A 26356-nucleotide genomic window follows, 5' to 3' on the forward strand; every position below is an offset into this window, starting at 1 on the left:
GAAACTAATATTGTCTGAGGTTTTATTATGTGCTGAGCCCCTTCCCATCCTACTGCATTCCTCATATCAACCCTTCCAAAAAGTATTATCTCCATTTTGCAGATGGGGACTGGGGCTCAGAGAGGTTGGGTAACGAATTCAAGGTCACACAGCTGGTAATTCCTGGAGCCCTGAAGATCCTGGTCATCTAATTCCAAGTCTAACTCTCTCCACTGTCCTGGGACACTGCCCGGGGAGACAGCACTGTGGGTGGGCCAGGATTATGGCCTTGGGTTCAGGCAGATGGGGCCAATTTGGGGCTGAGAAGTTGGTGGCAGAGTTCTCTGGCTCTGGTTTGAGATTCTTGGAGCCAGTACAGTGGGACTGACCACCGCAAGCCTGAGGTTGAGAGTTCTCAAGTTTGAAGGCCTTGTGGGCTGAGCTAAGAGCTGGGGCAAAGGGTAGAGGTTGGGAGTTTGTGGACCAATACCCAATTTTTAGGGTCCCCAGTTCAAAGAGCTCTGGGTCTGAGGGTCCTGGAGTCTTAGGGCTCCAACTCTGGGGTCCAATCTTGAGGGCCCAGCTGTTAGGTTCTTGGGTCTGAAGAGCCAGGTTCACGAGTTCCCCATAAAACCTGAATCTGAGGGGTTTGTTTTAGAAAGTTTCTGGGTCTGCAGGGCACAGACTGAGGGTCACATCCTGAAGCCCCTTTTTTTCTGGGTCTTAGGGTCCTTGGACCTGGGAGGCCTGAGTGAGAAAAGTCCAGTTGTAAAGGTCTCGAGACTGAGAGTCCAGCTTCTGAGGGCCTAATGCGAAAAGCCCATCAGCGAGAGGCTTGGGATCTTTGCGCCTGAGGGTTCCCGACCGCAGGGTTCCTGACCGCAGGGCCCCAGACGCGGTGTTTTCGGCTCTGAGGACCTCTGGAGGTGATGATGGCTTAGGGTGAATTGCCCCGAGATCTGAGGCCCGGTGCTAAGGGTACCGGGCCTGCGGTGCGGCCACGTGGAGGCGCGGGTCCAGGGCAGCGGTGACTGCGACAGTTTGGCGCTAGGAACCCGCGGGAGGCGGCGGGGCAGAGGGTTGCCAGTGTTGACAGCAGCGGCGGAGGGGGAAGATCGGCGCTAGGACCCCGAGGACCCGGCGGGCGGCGGCGGCGCGTGGGGCGGCGCGTGTTGACAGCGGCGGCGGCGGCGGATCCCGGCGGGCGACGGGAGTCGGCGCCTCTGGTTCCTGCCCCTGGTCCCGAGGCGGTGGTGGACGGGCGTTCCGGGATGGCCTTCATGGAGAAGCCGCCGGCCGGCAAGGTCCTGCTGGACGACACGGTGCCGCTGACAGCAGCCATCGAGGCGAGCCAGAGCCTGCAGTCCCACACGGTGCGCGGCCCACCGGGCGGGCGGGCTGGCGGCGCGGGGCGGCCCCGGGCCCTGAGAGGGCTGCGGGCGGCCGGGCGGGGCCCGGGGCAAGGGTCGGCGGCCCAGGCCGAGACGGCTCTGGCGTGGCGTCGTTCCTGGGCCAGGGTCCCCGGGGCCCAAGCGGTCGCTGAAGTCCGGAGGGGTTGAGGGTGGGAACCGCAGCCCCTTGGGCCAAGGAGTGGGAGGGGCTCGGCGGTGCCCTGGAAAGGGACTCCGAGTTGGGGGAGGTGTTGGATTCCCGGGCCCACGTCGGGCCGGCGGAGTAAAGAGACCACTCAGGACCCTCTCATCCGTTTCTGCCCTCCGCCAGCCATCTCCTCCTCTTTGGGGCCAGTTTCCCTCCTTTAGGCTGGGGATATCGGTGGTGGGGTTGAGGGTGTGCCAGGCCAAATGGAAGTGTGACTTTAGAGCCTACTTGTTGGGATAGCTGCGGCCGGGGTCTGCAGCCCCATTTCCAGGTCAGCTGTTTGACAGAGGCACGGGGAGATGGTGAGCGAGGCAGTCTGGGCCCCTGCTGAGGCAGGTGTTTGAAATTGCTCCTTCCCTCCTCTAACTTGCTCTTTAGCAGGCAGTGGTAGCAGTCATTTGAGTTTAAAATCCACTGGAGTAGCATAAAGGAGTAGTAGGTCCTCATAGTAAACACAGGCAGAGTTGATTTCTGTTACATATAGGGTGTTTTATGGGTCTTTAAAACCGTGGTTGTTTTCATTTACCTGTACCTTGTTTTTGAAAAGCACAATATAATTTACAAGTAATAAACCCAGAAACCAGCAAAAAAAAAACAGGAGCTGCCAGCCAGTGGGACTTTGTTTGGGAAATGATGAATGGGGAGAGAGAGATTCCTTAAATTGTAATGTTTTGTTAGGTTCCCACATCAGATTCTGGCTCAGAGGCTTGTTTGTTTACCATTGCAGGGCGTTTGGGGTTCATCGTCTGGAGGCTAAAGCCCCACAATAGCCTTCTGTTTCTCCTTTTGCTCAAGCTGTTCTGGCGACTTCAAAGAGACCTTTTATTCTGTTGTATTAAAGTGGGACTTTTTTTAACCTCAGTTTCCTCTTCCGACAGCCATGCTTTGTAGGGCTTGGATTGTTCAAAGTGTTCATTTCCAGTTAGGAAAATGATCATACATTTTCTTTCGTTGTGCATATCTTTAATCCTGTTCTACAGACTTGTGAGAAGGCACCGTATAGGACAGAAAGGAGTGGGGTTGAGTCTTTTAGGCTTATTTGGTACTGAAAGTCCAGAGAGAGAAGCTTGTAAATGCTCACAAACCACTTCTTCCAGAAAGCATTTCATGGTGGCCACTGCCCCAAGCCATGTGCTCACCTCCACCTTAACCTTGATCAGTTTATTCTGTATTTACTTCTTTAGTTTACGTCTCCCCCAGGCTGCGAGAGGAGCAACACTTTTGTGTTCATTTTTGGGTCCCAGCTCCTGGCGTCTGATAGGATTTCATGTGTTTTTGAATGAATAAGTAAATGAATTATAACCTTACTTCGTCTTTTTTTCTGTTTATGTAAAATGGTAGTGATAAAAATTGGAGCAACATGACATCTGAGGTTCTGCGTTAAAGGGTGTGTGCTGCAGCAAGGTGGTGAAAGATGTAGTAGGATTCCATTTTTATTGCAGAGATTTTCTTTAAGAAATAAAGTAAAATAATTTAGGGTAGAGAATGGCAGTTCCTATAATGATGACTGAACACAGACAGTGACTCACAGGAGACACATAGAGGCAGATGTGGTGGAGTAAAAAAAAATGCAGCATTGTCTTGCATAATTTTTGACTGTTTTGTGTTCTTGTCATTTTAGCTGTAAAATCTAAGAGTGAAAAGTATTGCATCAGCCCTGAACTTTATTGAGAAAATGATACGTGATGCAAACTTTTTGAACTATTAGTGTCATAAGAGTAAGTCCCCTTTAGAACAGGAACTGTTGGAAATTGTTTTGGAAAGAAGTAGTTGCTAAGGGTGGTCTACAGAAGAAAAAGGCATTGTTTTCTGTTGGGAAGGTTGAAGATGGCTTTCTGGCTTGTTAGCTGAAGGGAGATGGTATCCCCAAAGTCAGAGGACAGTCCTCCCTTTCAAATGCCGAATCTCTAGGAAGTTGCTCCTTGGCTGTAGGACAGAAACCTACAGAGAGGGTACATAGTGGACATCCTTTGGGTTGGAAGAGGCAGGACCTTAATATGGGTTTGGGCTGATGCTAGTCATGTGATATCATTGGTTGGGCAAGTCACTTAACCTTTTTTGATGTTTAGTTTCGTCATCTGTAAATGGCAATAATAAATGCCTGCCCTGCCTGTCATCCACAGTTGTTACAAAGATCAAATGAAATAATCTTTATGAAGTATTTGTAAAGTGCATTCCTTCCTTCTTCCATCTATTCACTTTATGGCGCCATATATGCAAAGGATTAAACACATTAATGCGTTTTTATTGCAAGTAAGCGCATTTCTGTCCATGGTTGCTTTCATTTATCAAGGTTGTTTAGTCTTGGGAAACAGGATTTATAGCAGGAAATTTTTTGTTACCTATGATTTAGGATTTTTGGACATGGGAGGGGAAAATTCTGTGGATTGGAAAATACAGGTGCCAGAAGGATGAAGGGAACACAAGATCACCACCAGAAAGGCATATTGGGATAAGCAGCTGGCGGAATACAGGTGCCAGAAGGATGAAGGGAACACAAGATCACCACCAGAAAGGCATATTGGGATAAGCAGCTGGCGGAAGGTGCAGGTTCGTAGGTGATTCTGTGCCTGAATGTGGTTTGAATGACTTTATTTTGACTTTTATGGAGCCCAAATAATTTAGCTTCAGGAAATAGAGCAGGCCTCTGCTGCAAGGAAATGAAGCTTCCATAAAATAAGAAAGGATGGTATTTAGGGATGCTTTCAGTAAGGGGAATGGAGGGTGGGGGGCGTGGAAAGGGAAGGATTTTCCTGACAAAAGGGATTCTGGTAAAAAGCCACACAGGTAAATTGTGGGAAACTTTGGGAGCATTAAGAATGAAGACAAGGAAATATGTAAGTTCTTGACTAAAAGGGAAAACTTTTAAAGTCAGTAGACTGAAGAAAAATGCTTACTTAGCTGAAACAGAAACCAGAGGAAGCTGCCAGTTTTGGAGAAGGTTGTTATCAAATACACATATCTGGTTTTTGCTGGTGACTGTGCTGTAGTGCCATAGCTCTTAATCTCCATTTCCTCCTTTTTAGGAAGGAAAAAGGTTCTCGGAGGTTCATCTGAATCAGGGCCCATTGATTCTGTGTTTGGTGCATTTTGTTCTTGAGAAACAAAAGATAATTTCAGTGGTATTTGAGGCATAACAGAGTATTTTAAAAGTCTGTGGAAAAGATAATATTTCATGTTAAGATCTTTACTGAAAATGGATCTCACCTTGAGCCTTTGATTTTGGAAACTGCATTCCTGCCGTTTGTTTATTCAACAATACTCATTCCTTCACCAGAAATGTACTGAGCACCTAGTTGAGTGCCAGGCGGAAGCTGGAGATCTGGTGGTGAACTCAGCCGCTTCTGCTTTCATGGAGCTTTGTTCTATGGGATTCTGAGATCTTCTGTCTTCCAAGGTGTATACAAGTCAACCAGAATCTCTACCTGTCATAACACAGATACTTTAAAGTTCCTTTTGTGGCTTGGTTTAATGAGCTTCAGCCTCTTCATCAGTCACCTTTTTTAATAGTCTTTTAAACTCTATTCACGTATCACTAGAATATCTGTTCAAATGGGATGCCAAAACAGGAGACGTCGTTGCCTTAGAGATCCTGACGTTTGAAGGCAATCCAGTGCTCAATATCAGAATCCATCTCGGCTTCCTTTGGAGATGCTATTTGGAGATTTCTTTCAAATTCCAATTTATACTGAATATTTTGAAAGTTTTTTTGAAGATGTGTGCCTAGACACGTAGAGACAGGATGATAGTTAACTTGCAGCACTTGCACACATTGTAAGAAGATAACAGTAGTGGTTTTCTGGGAATCTAATTGCTGGTCTTCCACTTGGTTATATATTTTTCTCCGCTTGTCCTTGAAACCCACGATGGGTGCAGTTGGAAAACTGAGTTGGAAGCTTAGAGACTGGTAATTCGTTAATTTGTAGAGTCAGTCTCTTCTTCATTCTCTTCCTATTGAAGAAGTCAATTTTTTCACAGCTTCATTTAGGTGCTGAGGACTCAATTCTCCTACATCACCTCTTTCGAGGAGTATCCCACTAGAAAGGTTTCTTGTGGGAATACAAATAAGAAACTGGCTGTAGTTACTAGAAGGAAATGCAGGATTCTGGGGCTAAGGTTTATTTTATGTGAAAAGATAATTTGCTTTGCTCGCCTGGGGACATAGTGGAAACAGCCACCCATGTGTACACAGCTTCCCTGTGGGTTGTGGTCTTGAGATTGTTCAAAATACAGGTTGTTGATTGGATGCCTAAATGGGTTCATTTGGGGCAAGTTAAACAAACCCTCTGTTCTCCACTGCAGGCAGGTAGTGCTAGCAGTTGCCGGGGCAGCTTCACATGAAATGAAGCTCCTTTCAGTCCCACCCTGAAAAGGGCAGAGCTGGACCCAGACGTTGTTTTAGAACTCAGAAGTGTGTGGGGCGTTGTGGAGGGAGAGCAATAGGCTTTTCCCGTTGTTCTCCCCTGAGCCTGGAAGTCATCCTTGTCCGTGACTTTTTTCATGGGTAACATGCACATGGTTTGGGGAAATTAAGGTGTGCCTCTACTTCTGGGTGATGAAGGGGGCCCCGTTTCTTCAGTTTGAAACTTTTGACTCAGGGCTAAGGAACAAGTACTTCACCTTGGTTAAATACTCCGACCTCAGCCGGGGGAAGAGTCTATGCAGGTTGGCCATTTTGTCTCTGGCTGACTTTCTGATCACCAAATTTGAGGTAAATTTGGCCATTTCTAGCTAAACATCAAGGTATCACGTGTTTCTTCCTGCTTACTAAAAGAGTACAGTTGAAAGCAAAAGGGAATTCTGCTGTCTTCAAATAATACAGTAGTCACCTTTTGGTGGCTAACAGGTATTTATTAACATAATGTTAGCTTGGGGAATCCATTGCAGAGCAACAGGAGTCTTCCTGGAAAGTTGTTTGTGTAACAGCTTTATATAATTCACATACCGTACAGTTTACCCATTTGTGGTATACAACTCAGTGGCTTTTAGTATATTCACAGAATTGTATATCTGTCGCTATACTCAATTTTAGAACATTTTTGTTACCCTGAAAAGAAGCCCCCAACCCCTTAACCCTCACCCTGGAAAGTTTTATAACATTGCAGGATGCTAACCTCGGGATATATTCTGAGTCCTTTAGCTCTTTGGGTCCAGCTCATTTAAGGATCTCGTCAGAGGGACAAATTCTCCATAAACAGTCATACACACGTTTGTATGACCTCTCAGAACCTCACTGACCTGAAGCCTGCTCTTGGGCTGTGGATCTTCAGGCTGGAATCTCTGGAAAAATCTTGAAAACTGTAAACTTGGAGAGTTACTTATTTCAATTGGTGAGAGATGTGCATCTAAAAAAATGTGCTGCACTACCATATATACCCTTACTTTTTTTTTTTTTGCCACGCCCCACGGCTTGTGGGATCTTAGTTCCCCGGCTAGGGAACCCGTGCCCTTGGCAGTGAAAGCTTGGAGTCCTAACCATTGGACAGCCAGGGAATTCCTACATACAGCCTACTTTAAGAAAACCCACTGCAGTTGACCCTTGAACTACACGGGGGTTAGGGCACCAGCCCTCCTTGCAATGGAAAATCTGCATGTGACTTTATAGCCAGCCCTCTGTATTGGAGGACTCAACCAACCACGGGTGGTGTAGTACCGCAGTACATATTTACTGAAAAAAATCCCCGTGTAAGTGGACCTGCACAGTTCAAAGCCCTGTTGTTCAAGGGTCAGCTGTATCTAGAACAGTAGATGAATTATGTCCTGTTAGTGTGAAGAGTTGCTCTCAGTCACAGCCTGCCTGGGGCAGGTAGGTGTGCATGCCAGGTGACTTAGTAGACAGAGTGCACAGGGGAAGGGCAAAGGGCGCTGTGTTGGAAAGCCCGGGCCTCGGATCTGCCTCTTATCACAGCACTTCTGTTTATGATATCCAAACAAGGCTGCCCACATTTCTTTGACATGGCTCATCAGAAACAGGCCATTTCTCCTCATTAATTCAGCTGAGGCTTTTTTGGGGTGCTGGGAGGAGGGAATGAATGGAGGATTGCTATGGGACAATCCTGAATCAAAAAATGTCTGAGGACCGCCTGGAGATGTGAAAGGGAAGGAGTGTTGTTCATCCATCCTTCCTTTGAGCCTGCCCTTCCCCAGGGGACAAGTGATTTCTTGGCCGGGACTTCAGTCCTGCAGGCTTTGCTCTTTGCAGAAGCAGAGGGGAATGAAACCCGAGGCGGGCCTGCTCACATCAGACCTCTAATGTCAGGGTAAGGGTCTGGCCAGTGCGATGGCACCCACTGACCCAGCAGAGCACAGGGAGTGGCTGGGGGCCCATTGTCATGCTCTGGGCATCTCTGCCTGTGACCAGGTAGATAACCACACTCAATAGCAGCCTTGCGCTCATTTGTCCCATGGGTCCTTCTCGAGCTCCGGTTCTTTCCGGGCAGTGTGGTCAGCTCTAGGGATGCAGTGGGGAGAGGCCCTGCTCTTGGCGCTCTCAGGCTTTTGAGGGTGGAGAAGTGGGTCTGCGCTTGGAGGGCACACCTCTGCCCCTTCTCAGTCCTTAGATGGAAAGGGCCACATGGACCTCTTGTTCTGCCCATGTGGATGCCTTTCTCTTTGAGGTGTTTTTTTTTTTTTTTACTCTGAAATCCAGCCTTTCATGTCTATATATTGCTATTTTGATTCAGTTTCAAACCATGTTCCTGCCACATAGATAGTAAGCATTCGGTAAGTATTGTTGAATGCGTGAGTTTGTTGAGTGAATGCATTTATTCAAGGCGCAGCTCAGGAAACCCTTCCTGTGGACTGCTACCCACCGTCTTACCTACCAAGCTGAGTGTGATTTCCTTCCTCTGAAATTCCCATTCAGTTTTATTTGTCCAAAAGTTGCAAGCATTTTACACACCGATTATTTCTTATTCCCTGTTTTCTATTTACACCCTCCCTTTCCAACACACGTGAAACTGTAAATAACTTGAGGAGGGGGCAGTGCCTTAATGATCTTGCTTAATCTCTCCAGCCTCAGTTTCTTCATCTGTGAAGTGGGGATAGTAAGAGGATGCTAGGGCTGCTGTGAGGATTAACTGAGCTCAGACACATGGGGCGTTCTGAACAGAGCTCAGCACACAGATCTCACTGTTCTTGTTGTAGTTTATTACCTCTGTATTTTCTAGAGCACTAGTAACTTTTTAGGCACTAGTACTTTTTAGGTGTTGAATGGAAAAAGGAAAATTATTTATTTAAAAGTATGTCTCACTGTCAACTGTGACTGCTAACAAATAGCAAAAAACCCAGTGACATCTCAAAGAACACTCCCACTGCCCTTTCACCCCTGCTCATTTTCCCCTTTTACCCTGGAGGGACACCCTGTGACAGCCAGGCTCTGAGATATAGCACAGGGTCCCCTGCCTGGCAGCAGAGCTGGCTGTTGGTGTTCAAAGGTGGCAGAAGAGGTGGAAGAGGCAAGTGGGCAGGCCACGGGCTCAGCTGCGGGCCTGGCAGAGGAGCTCCCGTAGGCCAGGCCTGAAGGGAGGAGACCCCTGGCCAGTGCCCATTTCATCTCCTCACATCCCAGCTTTTGTTCATCGCCAAAGGAATCCCAATGTCAGTTCACACCACTTGACCTCTGGCAGCGGAGTGAAAAAATAAAATAACCCTCTGCGTTGTTCTTTTTCCTGCCACTTCCTCTGACAAGTGACCATGCTAATTGACATTTGTGGGAGTAGGGGACAGCTGACATCTTTCAGAACGCTGCTTCCTGAGAAATGCATTTATATTCTATGTGGCCCAGCTGTCTTCCTTTCCCCTAAGAGGAGTGCAGTCAGGCTGTGGGTGTATATCCTGGGCTTGGATGCAGTCTGCTCTATGAATGAAGCACACAGTTTCTGCCGTGTCAGAAAGCCTCTAAGATGTTGGGAACATTAATGAGCATTTATGAAGAGTCTTCTGCGTGCCAAGCACTGTGCTGTGTATTAAAGTAAAAAGATGAATGAAATAGGGAGCTTATATCCTGGTAGAGGTGGCAGACCTCTAAACCAAACAAGAAGTAAGGTATTGGAAGTGCCAGTCTGGAAGGATTGGGACTTTGGGATTAGTAGATGTAAACTATTATATATAGGATGGATAAACAACAGGGTCCTACTGTATAGCACAGGGAACTATATTCAATATCTTGTGATAAACCATAATGGAAAAGAATATGAAAAAGAATATATATGTGTATGACCGAGTCACTTTGCTGTACAGCAGAAATTAACACAACATTGTAAATCAACTATACTTCAATAAAATTTAAAAAAAAAAAAGGTGTCAGTCTGCCCTGGAGCAGGGAGGGCAAAGTGGGCGTGGCTCCACCCAGGTCCTCCTGGGGGAACTAAGAAAGGCTTAACAGAGCCTTTCAGAGAACTTGTTCTAAATCAGCACTCCCCAGGCCTTTTTTTTTTAAAATACATCTTTATTGGAGTATAATTGCTTCACAGTGCTGTGTTAGTTTCTGTTGTCCCAGGCCATTTTAACTGATATATATATATTTTTTTTTCATTATTTATTTATTTATTTGGTTGTGGCAGGCAGGCTCCTTAGTTGCAGCAGGTGGGCTCCTTAGTTGTGGCTTGCCAGCTCCTTAGTTGCGGCATGCGAACTCTTAGTTGTGGCATGCATTTGGGATCTAGTCCCCTGACCAGGGATCAAACCCGGGCCCCCTGCATTGGGAGTGTGGAGTCTTATCCGCTGCGCCACCAGGGAAATCCCTCCCCAGGCCTTTTTTTTTTTTTTTTTTTGCGGTACGTGGGCCTCTCACTGTTGTGGCCTCTCCCGCTGCGGAGCACAGGCTCCGGACACGCAGGCTCAGCAGCCATGGCTCACGGGCCCAGCCACTCCGCGGCATGTGGGATCCTCCCGGACCGGGGCATGAACCCGCGTCCCCCGCATCGGCAGGCGGACCCCCAACCACTGCGCCACCAGGGAAGCCCCCCAGGCCTTTTTTAACTTGCAAACTCTTTTTTTTTGCGGTACGCGGGCCTCTCACTTTGTGGCCTCTCCCGTTGCGGAGCACAAGCTCCGGACACGCAGGCTCAGCAGCCACGGCTCACGGGCCCAGCCACTCCGCGGCATGTGGGATCCTCCCGGACCGGGGCACGAACCCGTGTCCCCTGCATCGGCAGGCGGACTCTCAACCACTGCGCCACCAGGGAAGCCCTGCAAACTCTTTTCATAGTAATAATGAATTGTGAAAACCTCCTCTGGAAGTGATTTTAAATTTAAAAAATATTTTATTCAGATTAGCACATTTTTGAAAATTATATTAATGTTTGGGATCAGAATTATACTGGTTTTTGAAATCTTACAGACAGTAAGAATTGTGATAAGGTGAATAAAACTTAAGGCACCGATAAAGGGCTTTTTCAGACAATTTGCAGAATAACCATTTTTATATGATTCGCACTTCCTGTATTTCTCACTAATTTCTCACTAACTCATATTTTGCCATTGGCATTCCTTAAGCCTGCCTTTAGTCATGGTCCATTACGGGTGTAAATGAAAACATATATGACTAAGAACAAAATAATTTTAAAAGCTATGTAATGGTCAAAACCATGATAAACCAACTAAATGATGAGCACCCTCATCTGATCTCTGTGGTGCCTCCTGTACTTCTTGCATGCACACTTGGAGGCTCTTTACCTGTTTTGAGTTAAAGGGAGAAAATATTTAAATAATTATTTATTGACAGATTTTTTTTTTAAGTAGAAATAGAAACAGAAGCCTTGTAGCCTTTAACACATAAATTCTGCAACACTTTCCAGAGCCCCTAACTGTTCATCTTGTTCCAAACTCTTACTAATCCACCATAAGGATCTCAGTTTAAAAAAAACTAAAGAATGAGCAGCTATGTTCTCTGAGGTCAGGATGCATTTGCAGGCTGCAGGAGGTCATTAGTTCATTCAGCTGATACTGCTGTGAGTATGCCCCCGTGTTCCTGGCACTATCCTAGGCACTTGGGATGTAGGTCTAAGCAAGATAGACTTGGTCCCTGCCTTCATTTGTTCATTCATCCCACAAGGATTTACTGTGGAGGATTCTGGTGTGGAGTAAAAGATGGAAAAGGGGGACTTCCGTGGTGGCACAGTGGTTGGGAATGCGCCTGCCAATGCAGGGGACGTGGGTTCGAGCCCTGGTCCAGGAAGATTCCACATGCCCTGGAGCAACTAAGCCCGTGCGCCACAACTGCTGAGCCTGCGCTCTAGAGCCTGCAAGCCACAACTACTGAGCCCGCACCTGGAGCCCACGCTCCGCAACAAGAAAAGCCACTGCAATGAGAAGCCTGTGCACCACAACGAAGAGTAGCCCCTGCTCGCCACAACTAGAGAAAACCCGTGCGCGGCAATGAAGACCCAGTGCAGCCAAAAATAAATAAATAAATTAAAAAAAAAAAAAGATGGAAAAGGGAGACTAGAGCCAATTGTGGGGCCCGTTGGATGCCAGGCTAAGGGATCTGAACATCAGTGAGGGGGCTTGAGCATATATGTGGCAGAAAGTGATATTTTAGGACGCTTAGTTTGCTAGTGGTGTTCGAGGTTCAGTAAAAAGGGTGAGGGAAGGGGAGAAGAGAGTCCAGGGTGATAACGAAGCAGTGCAGTTAGAAATGCCACATCTCAGGTCAGTGGCAGAAGGGAGAGAAGGTAGACAGAGAAGGAGGAGCACATTAGAGGAAAAGTCTGCTAGGTAGGGGCCGGGAGGGAAAAAGAGGCACTAGAAATGATTAGAGAAATAGTACAAGGTAAGCAAGGGGTACCTGGTCTTCCCAGGAAGATCGTGAGTCTAAGTTTGGTTTTAGACAATACTTGTCATGATAACAGCTAACATTGTTTAAGCACTTATTATATACCCTTCCCTGTGCTAAGTGCTTTACATTACTTATTTGATAAGTTTTGACAAATGTAAATGTAACCACGGTGTAACGTTTTCATCACTCCAAATATTTCCTTGGTCCTCTTTGCAGTCAGTACTTTTCCTCTGATCCCTGGCAACTACTGATCTGCTTTCTCTTACTATTGTTTCACCTTTTCTAGAATGTCATATATAAATGGAATCTTGTAGGATATAGTCTTGTGTATGGCTTCTTTCACTTAGCATAAAGCTTTGAGCTTCCTCCATGCTGTTGCATGTTTCTTTTTATTGCTGAGTAGTATTCTACTGTATGAATGTACTAGTTTGTTATCCATTCACCAGCTGGAAGACTTTTGGGTTGTTTCCAGGTTGAGGCTGTTTATGAATAGAGCTGCTGTGAACATATGAGAAATGAAAGTAGACACACTTTCATTTCTCCTGGGTAAATATCTAGGAATGGAATTGCTTAGTCATATGCTAAGTGAATATTTAACTTTATAAGAAATTGCCAGACTTTTCTAGATTCTCATTTGATTCTCATAACCACTGTGAATTGAGTTTGTTATTTTTCCCATTTTTCCGTTAGAAGAAAGTAAAGTGCAAAGAGGGTACGTAACTTGCCCCAGGCCATAGGACTGGGGGCAGCAGAACGAAGGTTTGTATGATGCTAGTGGACTTTGAATGATAGAGATACCAGTCGGGAGCCATAGCCAACCTGATCTGTTATTACGGCCACACCAGTATGATGGCTCCACATAGCCTAGGCCTAGCCAAGGGCAAGTTAGTGGTCCTTCCCTGAGCCGCAGAACCAGACACGGAGTTGGGTGACTGTTTTCTCGTTCTTCCATTCTGGCTGCTAGGAGTGGAGTTAATTCATTACATATAGTGGAGGCCTTAGGGCAGTGCTGTCCAATGGAAGTATAACGCAAACCATGTGTGTAAATTAAAATTTTCTAGTAGCCCACATTAAAAACGTATAGAGAAACAGGTGGGATTAATGTAAATAATATAGCCTACTTAACCCACTATATCTGAAATACTGTCACTGATTATATGTAATCAATATAAAAATTATTAATGCATTTTACATTCTCTTGGTCATATGAAGCTTTTGAAATCTGGTGTGTATTCTCCAGGATTAGCCTCGTTTCAGCTGCTCAGTAGCCACACACTGCTTGTGGCTACTATACTGGACAGCACAGATGTAGCACATTAAAAATGTCCGGAGGCACAGTTACTAAAATGGAAAAAATTCACGTTATATTAAATGGGGGAAAAGCAAGTTTTAACACTATGCTTAGTATGCTTACATTTTCATAAATATCTGTTTATATCTGCAAATAAGTAGTCTATAATGGTACTGTAGCCACTGGACTACTTAAATTTGGTAAAATTTAAAATTCAGTTCCTAAGTCACACACAGGCCACATGTGCATAGTGGCTGCCATATTGGACCTCACAGCCTTAGGTCATTATTTTCTTCAAACCGTTGACCTGATTGGGGAAGGCTGAGCTAGAGAGTAGAACCTTTCGGTCTGCATCCAGCGGGGCTTTGTGACCATTGAGATCCAGAGCCGCCGTGGTTTTTAACAGTAAAGCACAGGAAAGAGGTTCACTGTTCATTGTGCAGCTGTTGTTAGAGGTTAATAGGAGCGTAGTGTAGAAACAGCACGGCCTAGTCAAAGACCCTGTTCTGGTTTGGTGCAACTGCCATTCAGATGGCTGAGTACTCTGTAAATCTGTGTCCACTTTAGGCATGTTCATATAAAAATGCTTCTTTCTGCTTCTTCAGAACCTAGTGCTCATAGTGGGGCTTGTTTAAAATAGTTTTCTTACTTGTACACAGTCTCTGTGCAGTGCCCAGGTAACATCCAGCCCAGATGTACGTAGACAACAGTCTGTGTACATGTAGTAGGAGGTTAGGTTGCAAAGTGCAGCGCACTGAAGTCAGGAGACTGGGCTGGGAGGCGCTGTGCGAGCCCCATATTAACTCAGATCACCCAGGCCCGGGTTCTCCTTACTTTGCCTCCACTCTCTCCCAGCCTCTTCCTGACTGGATGGACTGGTTCTGCCTGTTCAGCCAACCTCAGTTCCTCAGAATGAGAGGGTAGATGGTGAGAAAGCGTTCTGCCCAAGGCCATAGAACCGAGGAACTGCTCTGCCCCTGGGTCAGTCAGGCTTGGGGTGGAGTCTGTTCTCAGCACTTACTAGCTAAGTGTGCTTGTTCAGGGCATCTACCCTCTCTGAGCCTTGGGATTCTTATAAAAGAGGAATAGTGATATCTACCTCCACACATTGCTGGAAGATGGAATAAGCTGAGGAACAGAAGGCGTAGAGGAAGTGCTCCATAAACAGCAATTATTACCTTCAGCTCTGAAGAGATAAATGGCAGCATGGTGTGAATAGTCACGTATGTGGTTAGTTATGAACTGGAACTTGTGTCTCAGGAAAGAGCACAGTGACATTTTTAGGCCAGGTAGAATAGATTTATGTGTAGTCAGCTCTCCATTATCCTTAGAGATGGTGGCCAGTTCTACTATAAATTATTGAAACCAGTAGGGACTCCCCTAGCTTGACTTCAACTTATAGTTTCAAGCTTTTTTCCCACCAAATGTTTTAGCATCCCTGATACAAGTAGAAGAGTTCATTTATTTGACTTTCATCTTCTGTTTTTCCAGTCTTCCCAGCACAGTAAAAGTGCTGATGGGTTGTAAAATGACCAAAAGATCTCTTGCCAAAGGAAAAAAGATGCTAGCTTGCATTTATCATTAACATCCTGTACTCTTATCTAAGCTCAGATAATTTCAATCCTTATCACTCAGGATTCCTTATTTTATTTATTAAAATTTTATTTATTTATTTATTTATTTTTGGCTGTGTTGGGTCTTTGTTGCTGTGCGCGGGCTTTCTCTAGTGGTGGTGAGTGGGGCTACTCTTTTTTTTTTTTTTTAAATATTTATTTATTTATTTGGCTGTGCCAGGTCTTAGATGTGGCACGCGGGATGTTTGTTGCCATGTGCTGGATCTTTGTTGTGGCGTGTGGGATCTTTTAGTTGCAGCATGCAGGATCTTTTAGTTGCGGCATGTGGGATCTAGTTCCCTGACCAGAGATCGAACCCCAGCCCCCTGCATTGGGAGCGTGGAGCCTTAACCACTGGACCACCAGGGAAGTCCCGGGACTACTCTTCATTGCGGTGCGTGGGCTTCTCATTGCGGTGGCTTCTCTTGTTGTGGAGCACGGGCTCTAGGCGTGCAGGCCTCAGTAGTTGTGGCACGCAGGCTCAGTAGTTGTGGCGCATGGGCTTAGTTGCTCTGCGGCATGTGGGATCTTCCCAGACCAGGGCTCGAACCCGTGTCCCCTGTATTGGCAGGCGGATTCTTAACCACTGCGCCACTAGGGAAGTCTGGGGATTCCTTATTTTAAAGTAGCACGTTTTAAACTACATGTGTGACAAACCAAGGAACTTCTTAAAAAATTGTTTTTCCTGATTGCAAATGTAATATATGCTCATTGAGGATAAAGTGAAAAATAGAAAACAATAGCTAAGAGAATTTAAATCACATATAATTTCACCTCCGGAGACAACAACTGTTAACATTTGGTGTAGTTCCCTCTTCCTATCAATGTTATCACAGAATTTTTAATCCTTTTTTAATAGTTAACAATATAATATATACCTTTTCCCAAGTATTGAAAAATCATTTTAATACATCCTTTTTTTTCAAGATTTTTTTTTTGATGTGGACCATTTTTTTTTTTTAAGATTTATTTATTTATTTGGCTGCTCTGGGTCTTAGTTGTGGCAGGCTGGCTCCTTAGTTGTGGCATGCAGACCAGCCCCAGCATGCATGTGGGATCCAGCTGCCTGACCAGGGATCGAACCTGGGCCCCATGCATTGGGAGCGTGGAGTCTCATCCACTGCGCCACCAGGGAAGTCCCTTTAAAGTCTTTATTGAATTTGTTACAATATTGCTTTTGTTTTGGTTTTTTGGTCGTGCAAATCGTGAGGCATGTGGGATCTTAGCTCCCCAGTCAGGATTTGAACCCTCATCCCCTGCACTGGAAGGTGAAGTCTTAACCATTGGACCTCCAGGGAGGTCCCAATACATCCTTTTAAAGGCTTGTGTATTCTTCCACTATGTAGATAAACCATAAATAGCTTGTCCAATCCTCTCATTGCTGATATCCAAGTTATCTTAGCGGGAGAGGCTTTTTAATTAGCCCCCTTTAAAACTGGGCGTAGAAGCTGGGACGATAGAGGCTGGAAGGATGGTACTCCTTGTTAGCAATCAGAGACTGATGACATTGTTTCCCATGTTCAGAGAAAACGGCTGCTGCTTCTTTCTCCTCGGTGCTCTTGGTGCTGCTGCTGTCTCGTGTGCGCTGATTCACCTGCAGACACCTTGCCTTCACTGTTTTCTTGGCAGAAAAGAAAACTAAGTTACAAAGCTAGCCTTTGTGCTGGAAGTTTTGAGTACACGACCCTGCCTAACGCTCGCCACAACCCTGTTGGAATGGTATGGTTTTGCAGATGAGTAAACTGAGGCTCAGAGGAATTAGGTCACAAAACTAGTAAGTGGCAGAGAGCCGTTGCCCTTTCCCTGGGGCCTTGTGGTTGTGACGCGGGGAAGGGGCACACATCGTAGCCGATCTCCACATAGTGGCCAGCTCCTGCTGCGGGCTCCAAAAGGACTCTGGGTGGCCTGTCCCCGGGCAGCGGCAAACGGGGGTAGATAGAGAATTAGCCCAAGGAAGAGGAGCACTTCAGTCCCGGCAGGTACTTAGGTTGGAACCAGCTCAGGGCGTGAGGGTGAGGAGTTGGCCGTCTTAGATACCAGAACCCACATAAAAATCCTGATTGCCAGCCAGATGAGAGTTTGTGTATTTGTCTTTTCTAGCCAGTTAAATATGTCGGGTGTGGTTCTCTGAGATTATGTTCACTGCCTCTGTTTCTGCCCTTTCAGGGCGTCGGCCCAAGACATGTGAGGATTATTGAACAAGCGAAGGTTGTATTTCATTTTTAATTACTATTTAATTGAGCCTCAGATTTTCCAGGGTTTATTTTCTTTGCTTTGACGTAAGATGGAATTCATGGGTTCCCATCTTAGCAAATTATGTAATTGCTTTGGCATCATTTAGGGGTCTCTGTGCTATAGAATGCTACAGAAACTGCTGTTTAAAATGCCGCATGCATTCCGTAGTCGTGTCTCAGGTCAAAGGATTTTGGAGTGCCGCTTTGCAGTATTTCTTCTGGCTGGAACATTGGCTGTCTTTGAAGTCAGCGTGGAGGCCAGCTCCCCTGGCAGGGCAGGAGACCGTCCCACAGAGGAGAGCGTGGACTTCAAAAGGCCTGGAGAAGGAGGCATGCGCAATACAGCCGCGGAATCTCACTGCGGGGATCAGAGCATGTTTGTGATGTGTTCCTTGCCCCTTCTGTGAATGCAGAGTGGAAACTAGAGAATTTGTTTTGCATAAAGTTAAAGCACAGGGTTCTGTGATTCAGTCAGTTTTGGTTGAAAAGGAGATACACTTGGCTTCGCTCAAAACTTAACCTGAGGGCTTCCCTGGTGGCGCCGTGGTTGAGAATCTGCCTGCCGATGCAGGGGACACGGGTTTGAGCCCTGGTCTGGGAGGATCCCACATGCCGCGGAGCAACTAGGCCCATGAGCTACAACTACTGAGCCTGCGCGTCTGGAGCCTGCGCTCCGCAACAAGAGAGACTGCGCACCGCGATGAAGAGTGGCCCCTGCTTGCCGCAACTGGAGAAAGCCCTCGCACAGAAACGAAGACCCAATACAGCCAAAAATAAAAATAAATAAATAAATAAAAAACTTAACCTGAGTTGCCAAAACTCAGGTTAAGATAGTGGTGATTCTTCAGATGCCTTTTAAAACCCTTAACTCTTTTCATTCGTTTGGGGGCAGGTTTTGTACATTATTGACTTGCACAGCAATTAAAGCAAAGGCATGTTCCATCCCTGAAAATCTGCGGATGAAACAACGATAAGTAATGAATATTCAGCAGAGCAAGGAGTAATCATTAATTCTAAGTGGAATATTAAGGATTGTAAGCAGCCAGGCAGGTGGCCAGTGGGCTGAGCAGAAGTCCTGCAACCGTGAGAATTTCCTCAGAAAGCTTGCTGTCCAGCAGGGTGGTGCCGCCCACTGGCCCAGAGGCCGCAGCTCTTGTGCCGTGTGATACCGTAGGTTTGAATATTGATTTTATAAAATCTAAGGGCTTGGGAGACCCGTGGGGATTTTCCGGAGAGTGCTGTTAGACTTTACCTGCATATAGGTGCACATGAAGATAGCAACATGCTGCCTCCTTCCCGAAGGTGCAGGCGGTCAGTTAACAAATACCCATCACCAACGTTTGCTGCACTTCAGCCCGTTGGCTTGACCTTGTGCTGGGTGCTATTTGGAATATGAAGAAACGTGTGTTCTAGCCTTGAAGAACTTAGTTCAGTTGGAGAGGAAACCTGGCCCCCACCCCACCCCTCACACATAGGCAGACACGGGACAAAGATAGCCGTAACATGGTTAAAAAGCTGACCTTCCCAGGTTTTGATTAGGTAGCAAAGCAAAGGGAGAGGAGTGAGTGAGGGGTGTTGAGGATACACAGGGTCTGACTGGGTAGAGGAGGGATTAAGCGGAAAGAAAGGGTTAGGACAGTTCAGGCAGGCGGTGGAAGAGCATGGAAGCTAGGCTAAGGAGTTTGGGTTTTATCCCGTGGCCAGTGGGAGCCCTAGAAGGTTCCTGCGTGGGGAAGTAGCATAGTGTTGGGTGTCTAGCAAGGTCACTTGTGCTCAGCGTTCTCTGCGGGCCTCCCTATGAAGGGAAAGTGCCGGGAGGACGCAGGTCTGGCAGTGAACTGGGAGTGGTGTGGTTCGTGGGCGCTGGAGACGCACAGATCCGGCCTCCTATCCCAGAGCCACTGCTCTCCAGTCAAGGCATTTATGCTTTCAGAGACTCAGTGCCCCTCCCTGGCTGCAAATGAGAGTTACTGTTCTTCCGTGTTCACCTGAAGGTGACATTGGCAGATCTTGTGAGTGGGGCCACCACCGTAGGACCATTCGGGAAACCCTAGAGGGCTCAGGTTAGGTACCTCCTACACCGAAGAAGAAAGCAGAGTGCCTGCCGAAGAGGCCAGGAGGGCTGAGGGTAGGCGGAGAGGATGCTGTGAGCTGTGGTGGGTGCTTGGTTCACTGGTTTCCTTCCTCTCAGGACAGGGTGTTTCTTTTTGTAGTGTGAAGCTGTTTCCTATTGAAGAGGTTTTAGAACCGTGATTCTTGCCTCTGGCAGCACATTAGAATCACCTGGGGAACTTTTAAGACCTACTAATGCCTGTGCCTCGGCCCAGACAAGTTAAATCAGAATCTCTGGCAGGTAGGGTCAAAGCATGGTTGTTGGTTTTTTTTGTGTTTTTTTTTTTAAGTTCTCTGGGTAATTCTAGAATGTAGGAGGGTTGAAACCCTCTGCTTTAGAGGTAGAGATGTGGGAACGCTGACAGGTAAAAATACCTCCAGACAGCTGCCCTGTCTCTCTGTACTCTGAGTCTCAGTAAATCTGATAGCTGTGCCAAAAGGGAAGAGAGAAGAATGCCGTGGGTTAGGTGGGTTTGGAGGTTGGCTTAAGTTTTGGCTTTAGCTTCTTTTACACATTTCTTTCCAAGTGGTCTGTGTTTGTACCCTCACTAAAGTAATTTGGGGCCAGAACGATTCAAAATAAGTTTTCCTCCCTAGTTTTTCTAAAATCTCATCACACTGAGGCATCTTTGAATGCCCGCCAGCTACAGTGCAGTGAAATCTTAAGTATCTCTTTGGAAACTCGGGAGATACAAAATGTCAGTGAGGATGCTTACTGGGGAAATGGCCTGCACTGGAAGCATTAATCAACAGTTGTGGGAATGACAGTCCCTACCCCTGTACTCTCAGGATGAGTCCACCCGAGTTCCCCATCTTTCAGGGCTGCAGAAAGAGCCAGGCTCAGGGCGTCCCCAGGTCCCTGGGGGTTGCCAGCCATGTCTGGCAGGTTGGAGGGTCCTAGGAATCAGTGACTGGGGTTCCGGTTCCCAGTCAGCTGCTTCCTAGCTGTGCAACCCTGGACAGCTCACTTAATTTTGCTGAGATCTACCCTCCAGGCAGCTGTGAGGATTGGATGAGAAGTGTTAATGGGCCTAGGAAAGTTCCTGGCACAAGATCAGTGCTTATTTTACGCTAATTCTCTCTTCTCTTCCTTTCCTTAAGTCAGAAATCACGTGGTCCCAGTGCCTTTCCACTTTGAACAACTTCGGTCCCAACCACCCTGACTTGCCGAAATGCCCACCCTGCTCCGCCAGGATAAGGGTGTGGTGTTGTGAAGAGGAGCGGGAAGAAGGCCCTTTGGGCGCGTGGCAGCAGATGGCAGGGATGGGCAGCCGGCATAGGTCTGTGTGACGCAGAGCCGCCCTACAGGGCCCTTAGCTTTCCCTTCTGTGCCTGGTGGTTGATTGTCTCTTACATAGACTGCAGGTTCTGTTCCACACAAGAGAGGGTGGCAAAGATGGGAATGAGTCACTGGAGGATTCTGGGCTGGTGACTCCGACTCTGGAGGTGGAAGCCTGACTTCAAATGTTGCGTTTCTACTGGTCCCCAGGACACTCCTCTCTCTGCTTTAATCAGAGCTTCAGCCTGGTTGCAAGCAGTAGAACAGCTGTACTAGTTGACAAATTGGAGATTTGAGGTGAAAGTATTTCCTTTTGGTCAGGCTGGGTGGTGGTACCAAGCCAACGAAAAAAATTAAAATGTTTTGTAGTTAGGGATGAACTTGCTCCATTCAAGTGGAATGAAAGTATTTCTGAGCAAAATCACTGTACCTATTTCCCATTGTCTTTCTGTATCTGCAACCACACGGCAGATGGGACCTGAGGGCAACACTGGAGCCTTAACGTGTCTTAGTGTGTCTTTACAGAAGAAACACAGTGGGGTTTTTGAGGCCACCAGTAATTAAGCGAGCCCTCTAGGTGGGAGTGCACATATTCTCAACGGTGTGGTGTGTGGAGTACCAGTAAGCTGCAGCTGGGGGCAGATGATGACAGAAGTAACCCCTCCACCACCCTGCATCCCCAGCCTCCATAGACTGGAATGACCTGTTTTACTCGATGCACCTGGAACTGGGTTTCTCAACCTCAGCACTGTTGACGTTTGGGGCCAGGTAGTCAGTCCTTCCTTGTAAGGCTGTCCTGTGCATCGTAGGTGTTTATCAGCATCTCTGACCTCTAGCTGTCAGATGCCCATAGCACTCCCTCATCCTGTGACAACCAAAGATGTCTCCAGACATTGCCAGGTCTCCTCTGGGGCAGAACCACCCTCTTTGTAGAAACACTGATATAAACATAAAGAGTGTCTCGGCAGAAACATTAATTAGGATGTCAGTTTGGGATATCGTAGTCTGACATCAGGGCCCAGGCACCGTCTTGTAGTTACTGCTTCCCTCTTGCCAGATGCTTTTCCCCAACATTATTGTGTGCCATATTATAGCCAAGTTAAAAACAAAAAACAAAAACCCCCCCAACTCCCTAAACTGTGCATATACAGAGGGAAGGAATGGAGTCAGACTGTACCTTTCCTGTTTAGAATTATACCCCCAGCATGAACAAAACACCGGGATTGGAACATGGTAGGTGCTTAATTGATGTTTACAATTGGTTGCAACATCTTTGTAAAACACAGGTCTAAGCTTTAAACCCAAAGTATATAAAGCAGGACAGCAGTGTTAGCACCTACCAAGTGCTCAACATTGAACTGAAATTTTTAAAATTAATATTATTCCTCTTATAAATCATAGTGAAGCAATGGATGCTTGAAGTGATTTTTGAGAAGTAACAGTTCCTCCCTGACTTAGACATCAGCTTGTCTATGTGTAGTTGTTTGGAAGTACTCGATTATATGTGCTGATTTTAGCTCTACTATAAGAATGTAAAAGCCCAGACAATTTGCCAGTAAGACAACCCTGAGAAAAAAAGAAAATTTTAAAGCTAATAGACTGATCCCCAAATACAAGAATATCAGATATTTCTAGTGTTTTATCTCTGTGTATTCAGAAATAATTGCAGTGGCATATTGCTTAAGAGATTTGCCGTAGTACACAAGTTAATTTTGAAATATTTATTTTATAACCCCACATGTAACCAGCTAAGCAGGGTGCCAGGTACATAGTTGATTCACTCGTAAGTTGAGTGGATATCGTTGAATGTACCGTTCTTAACATAGTCCAGAGCAGGAGAAATTCCTTCGTATGTGGACTTTATCAACCTTTGCAAACTAAACAGAATGGAGGGCGCTTCCCTGATGGCGGAATGGTTAAGAATCCGCCTGCCAATGCAAGGGAAACGGGTTCGAGCCCTGGCCTGGGAAGATCCCTCATGCGGTGGAGCAACTAAGCCCATGTGCCACAGCTACTGAGCCTGCGCTCTAGAGACCACGAGCCGCAATTACTGAGCCCACGTGCCACAACTACTGAAGCCCGTGTGCCTAGAGCCAGTGCGCAGCAACGAAGACCCAACACAGCCAAAAATAAAAATAAGTAAATAAATTTATTAAGAATAAATAAATAATAAACAAAATGGAAATGAATGGTAGTGAAAATAAGATCTATTTTAAAATTCAGTTACCAAGTTAACAATGCTTATTTGGCTTTATTTTCTAAATAACCTATTTAAATCAGAATTAATTCAGTAGAAAGGATTTGTTGAGTACTGTGTTGATAAGCACTTGTTGAGTAGTGACTGTGAGTAATACCTGAATCATACCATCCAAAGATGTTAAAAGAATTCTGAGCATTTGAGGAAAAAAGTTAATGTTTTTTATATGATTTCATCTGTACCTTCATCATAACTCCTTGTGTGTATAAGCAGAATGCTGGACTAGGTCTCTGTTTCCTTTTTATTTGATTAGTAAGAATTACCTGGGGAGGCTATTAAAACTTCTAATTCCCAGTTTCTATCCTAGGGATTCTCATTCAGCAAGTCTGGTGCAAGGTCTGTGAATGTGTATTTTTAACACCCTCTCTTGTCTTCCCTCCCCAGGAGCAGGAAGATTTCAATGCTCAGGCAGCTTTGGGGGTCACTAGATTTGGTTTCTTTGGAAAATGCCATCACTGCTTATCTATTCTACCTTTTTACTTGTTTTCTTAACCATGGCCTTTTCTAGTTGACTATGCATATAAAATGCAAACTTTGGTAAAAATCATGGATCTTAGTCTTCTGACTCTACCATAGTAGTTTTGAATGCCTAAGGTTAAAATTTTTTATTTGAGATAATTGTAGATTCTCATACAGTTATAAAAAGCATTGCAGGGCTTCCCTGGTGGTGCAGTGGTTGAGAGTCCGCCTGCCCATGCAGGGGACATGGGTTCGTGCCTCAGTCCGGGAAGATCCCACATGCCCCGGAGCGGCTGGGCCCGTGAGCCATGGCCGCTGAGCCTGTGCTCTGCACCGGGAGAGGCCACAACAGTGAGAGTCCCGCGTACCGCAAAAAAAAAAAGCATTGCAGAGAGATCCCATATATTCATCATCCAGTTTTTCCATTGGTAGTATCTTGCAAAACTTGGTACAATATCACGACCAAGACATTAACATTGATGTAATCAAGATACATAATCCAGAACATTTCCGTTGGTTCAGACATCCCTCATGTCTTAGTCCATTCAGGCTGCTATAACAAAATGCCATAAACCGAGTGGCCTATACACAACAGATGTTTATTTCTCATAGTTCTAGAGGCCGGAAGTCCAAGACTAAGATGCCAGCATGGTTGCCTTCTGGTGATGGTCCTCCTCCGGGTTCATAGCTAGTAGCACCGTTTCAGACTATCCTCACATGGTGGAAGAGGCAAGGGCCCCTCTGAAGCCTCTTTTATAAGGCACTAATCCCATTCATGAGGGCTTCACTGTCATGACCTAAGTACCTCCCAAAGGTCCCACTCCCTAATACCATCATCTTTGGGGGTTAGTATTTCAACACATGAATTTTGGGGGGACAGAGACCTTCAAACCATAGCACTTCATTTGCCCTTCTCTAGCCACACTAGTTTCCCTTCCACACACACCCTCCTACCGCAGTCTTAACTCTTGGCAACCACTAGGCTGTTCTCCATATCTATAATTTTGTCATTTCATGAATGTTGTAGAAATGGAGACATGTAGTTTATAATCTTTTGGTATTGGCTTTTTCACTCAGCATAATTCTCTGGAGATTCATCCAATTTGTTGCATGTATCAATAGTTTATTCCTTTCTGTTGCTGAGTCGTATTCCCTGGTGTGGATGTAGCAAAGTTTAACCATTTACCTGCTTAAGGACATCTGGCTTGTTTCTACTTTGGGGCTGTCACCAATAAAGCTGCTGTGAACTTTCATGTGTGAGTTATTGTATGGACATAAGGTTTTGTTTCTCTGGAATAAATGTCCAGGAGTGCAGTTGCTGGGTCATATGATAGTTGCATGTTGTAGTTTTTTAAGAAACTGCCAAACTGTGTTCCAGAGTGTCTGTACCATTTAGAGTTCCCACCATTAATTTATGAGTGATCCAGTTTCTCTGTTTTCCTAGCCAGCATTTGGTGTTATCATTATTTTTTGTTTCAGCCATTCTCATAGGGATATAGTGATATCTCACTGTGGTCTTAATTTACATTTGCTTGATGACTAGTAATGTTGAATATCTTTTCCTGAGCTTATATGCCATTTGTATATCCTCTTGAATAGCAGAATATTATTGGATGGAGTGCTATTGTTGGATAGAGTGTTCTATAAATGCTGATCAATCTGTTGGTTGATGGTAATGAAATAAAATTCATATTTTATGGCAAGACAAGAAAAATTCGAACATAAAATTTTTCTCAGGAAAAGGCTTCCATTTAGGCTTCCTCCCTCCCCTTTAGTATGTATTGTGTGGCTGCATTGACTAGACCTCCTTAGGAGATAACATTCCTTCTTAATCTGGTAAAGGGTCACCATGACCCACGACTTGCTTTGTACGTGCAGATCTGGATTGTGTAAACTGTTGATATGTCATTTGATGTATAACCTGTTTGTCTTAAAAACTTATATAACTGCGCTTTGACCTCTAACAGGCGGAACAGTCCTCAGAGCTTTCTGAAAGACTGTCTCCTGGGTTATAGTCCCCAGGTTGGCTCGAATAAAAGTTTTCATTTCTTTCTTAGATTAATTGGTTATTAATAATTAATATTCAGTAAGATTATGAATCTTACTGATTAATTTTTCATCAAGAATGGTATTGCTGAATTTGTCTGTATCCTTACTGGTTTTCTCTTTAGTTGTTCTATCAATTGCTGAGAGAGGGGTGTTGAAGTCTCCAACTGTAATCACGGATTCATCTATTTCTTCTTCCAGTTCTATCAGTTTTTGCTTCACATATTTTGCAGCTCTGGTATTTGGTGCACGCACATTTAAGATTGTTATGTCTTGTTGTGAGATTACCCTTGTATCTTTATGTCCCTCTCTGTTTCTAGTAGTCTTTTCTCTGAAGTCTACTTTATCTGATGCTTTCACTTAATATTTTTGATCCTCTGATTTGGGTGTTTTTTTGTTCTGTTTTGTTTCTTATTAAAAATTTGTTTTTATTAAAATATAGTTGATTTACAATGTTGTATTAATTTCAGGTGTACAGCAGAGTGATTCAGATATGTATTCTTTTTTAGATTCTTTTCCATTACAGGTTATTACAAGATATTGAGTAGAGTTCCCTGTGCTATACAGTAGGTCCTTGTTAGTTATCTGTTTTATATATAGTAATGTGTATATTTTAATCCCAAACTCCTAATTTATCCCTCCCCCCCGGCCCCCACTTTCCCCTTTGGTAACCATAAGTTTATTTTCTATATCTGTTAGTCTATTTC

The 26356-nt window shown here is 45.4% G+C and overlaps 1 protein-coding gene and 1 long non-coding RNA gene across 17 annotated transcripts in view; both read left to right on the forward strand.

Annotated features, from left to right (window-relative positions):
• Positions 1-1148: 1148 nt before the first annotated feature.
• The window catches only part of PXK (PX domain containing serine/threonine kinase like), a 75317-nt gene continuing 50109 nt past the window's right edge, over positions 1149-26356 (forward strand). For all 16 annotated transcript variants that reach the window (XM_067754936.1, XM_067754921.1, XM_067754937.1 and 13 more), the window contains exon 1: positions 1149-1352. In XM_067754936.1, coding sequence (XP_067611037.1) covers positions 1251-1352 — 102 coding nt within the window. In that variant the 5' untranslated portion in view covers positions 1149-1250. The remainder of the gene's footprint in view (positions 1353-26356) is intronic.
• LOC137232590 (uncharacterized) lies at positions 1530-26088 on the forward strand. Its single transcript, XR_010947089.1, has 2 exons — positions 1530-15378; positions 15629-26088. It is a non-coding gene; the product is annotated as an uncharacterized lncRNA (long non-coding RNA).

Source organism: Pseudorca crassidens, chromosome 10 (assembly GCF_039906515.1).
Source record: "Pseudorca crassidens isolate mPseCra1 chromosome 10, mPseCra1.hap1, whole genome shotgun sequence".
In the NCBI taxonomy this organism is placed as follows: domain Eukaryota; kingdom Metazoa; phylum Chordata; class Mammalia; order Artiodactyla; family Delphinidae; genus Pseudorca; species Pseudorca crassidens.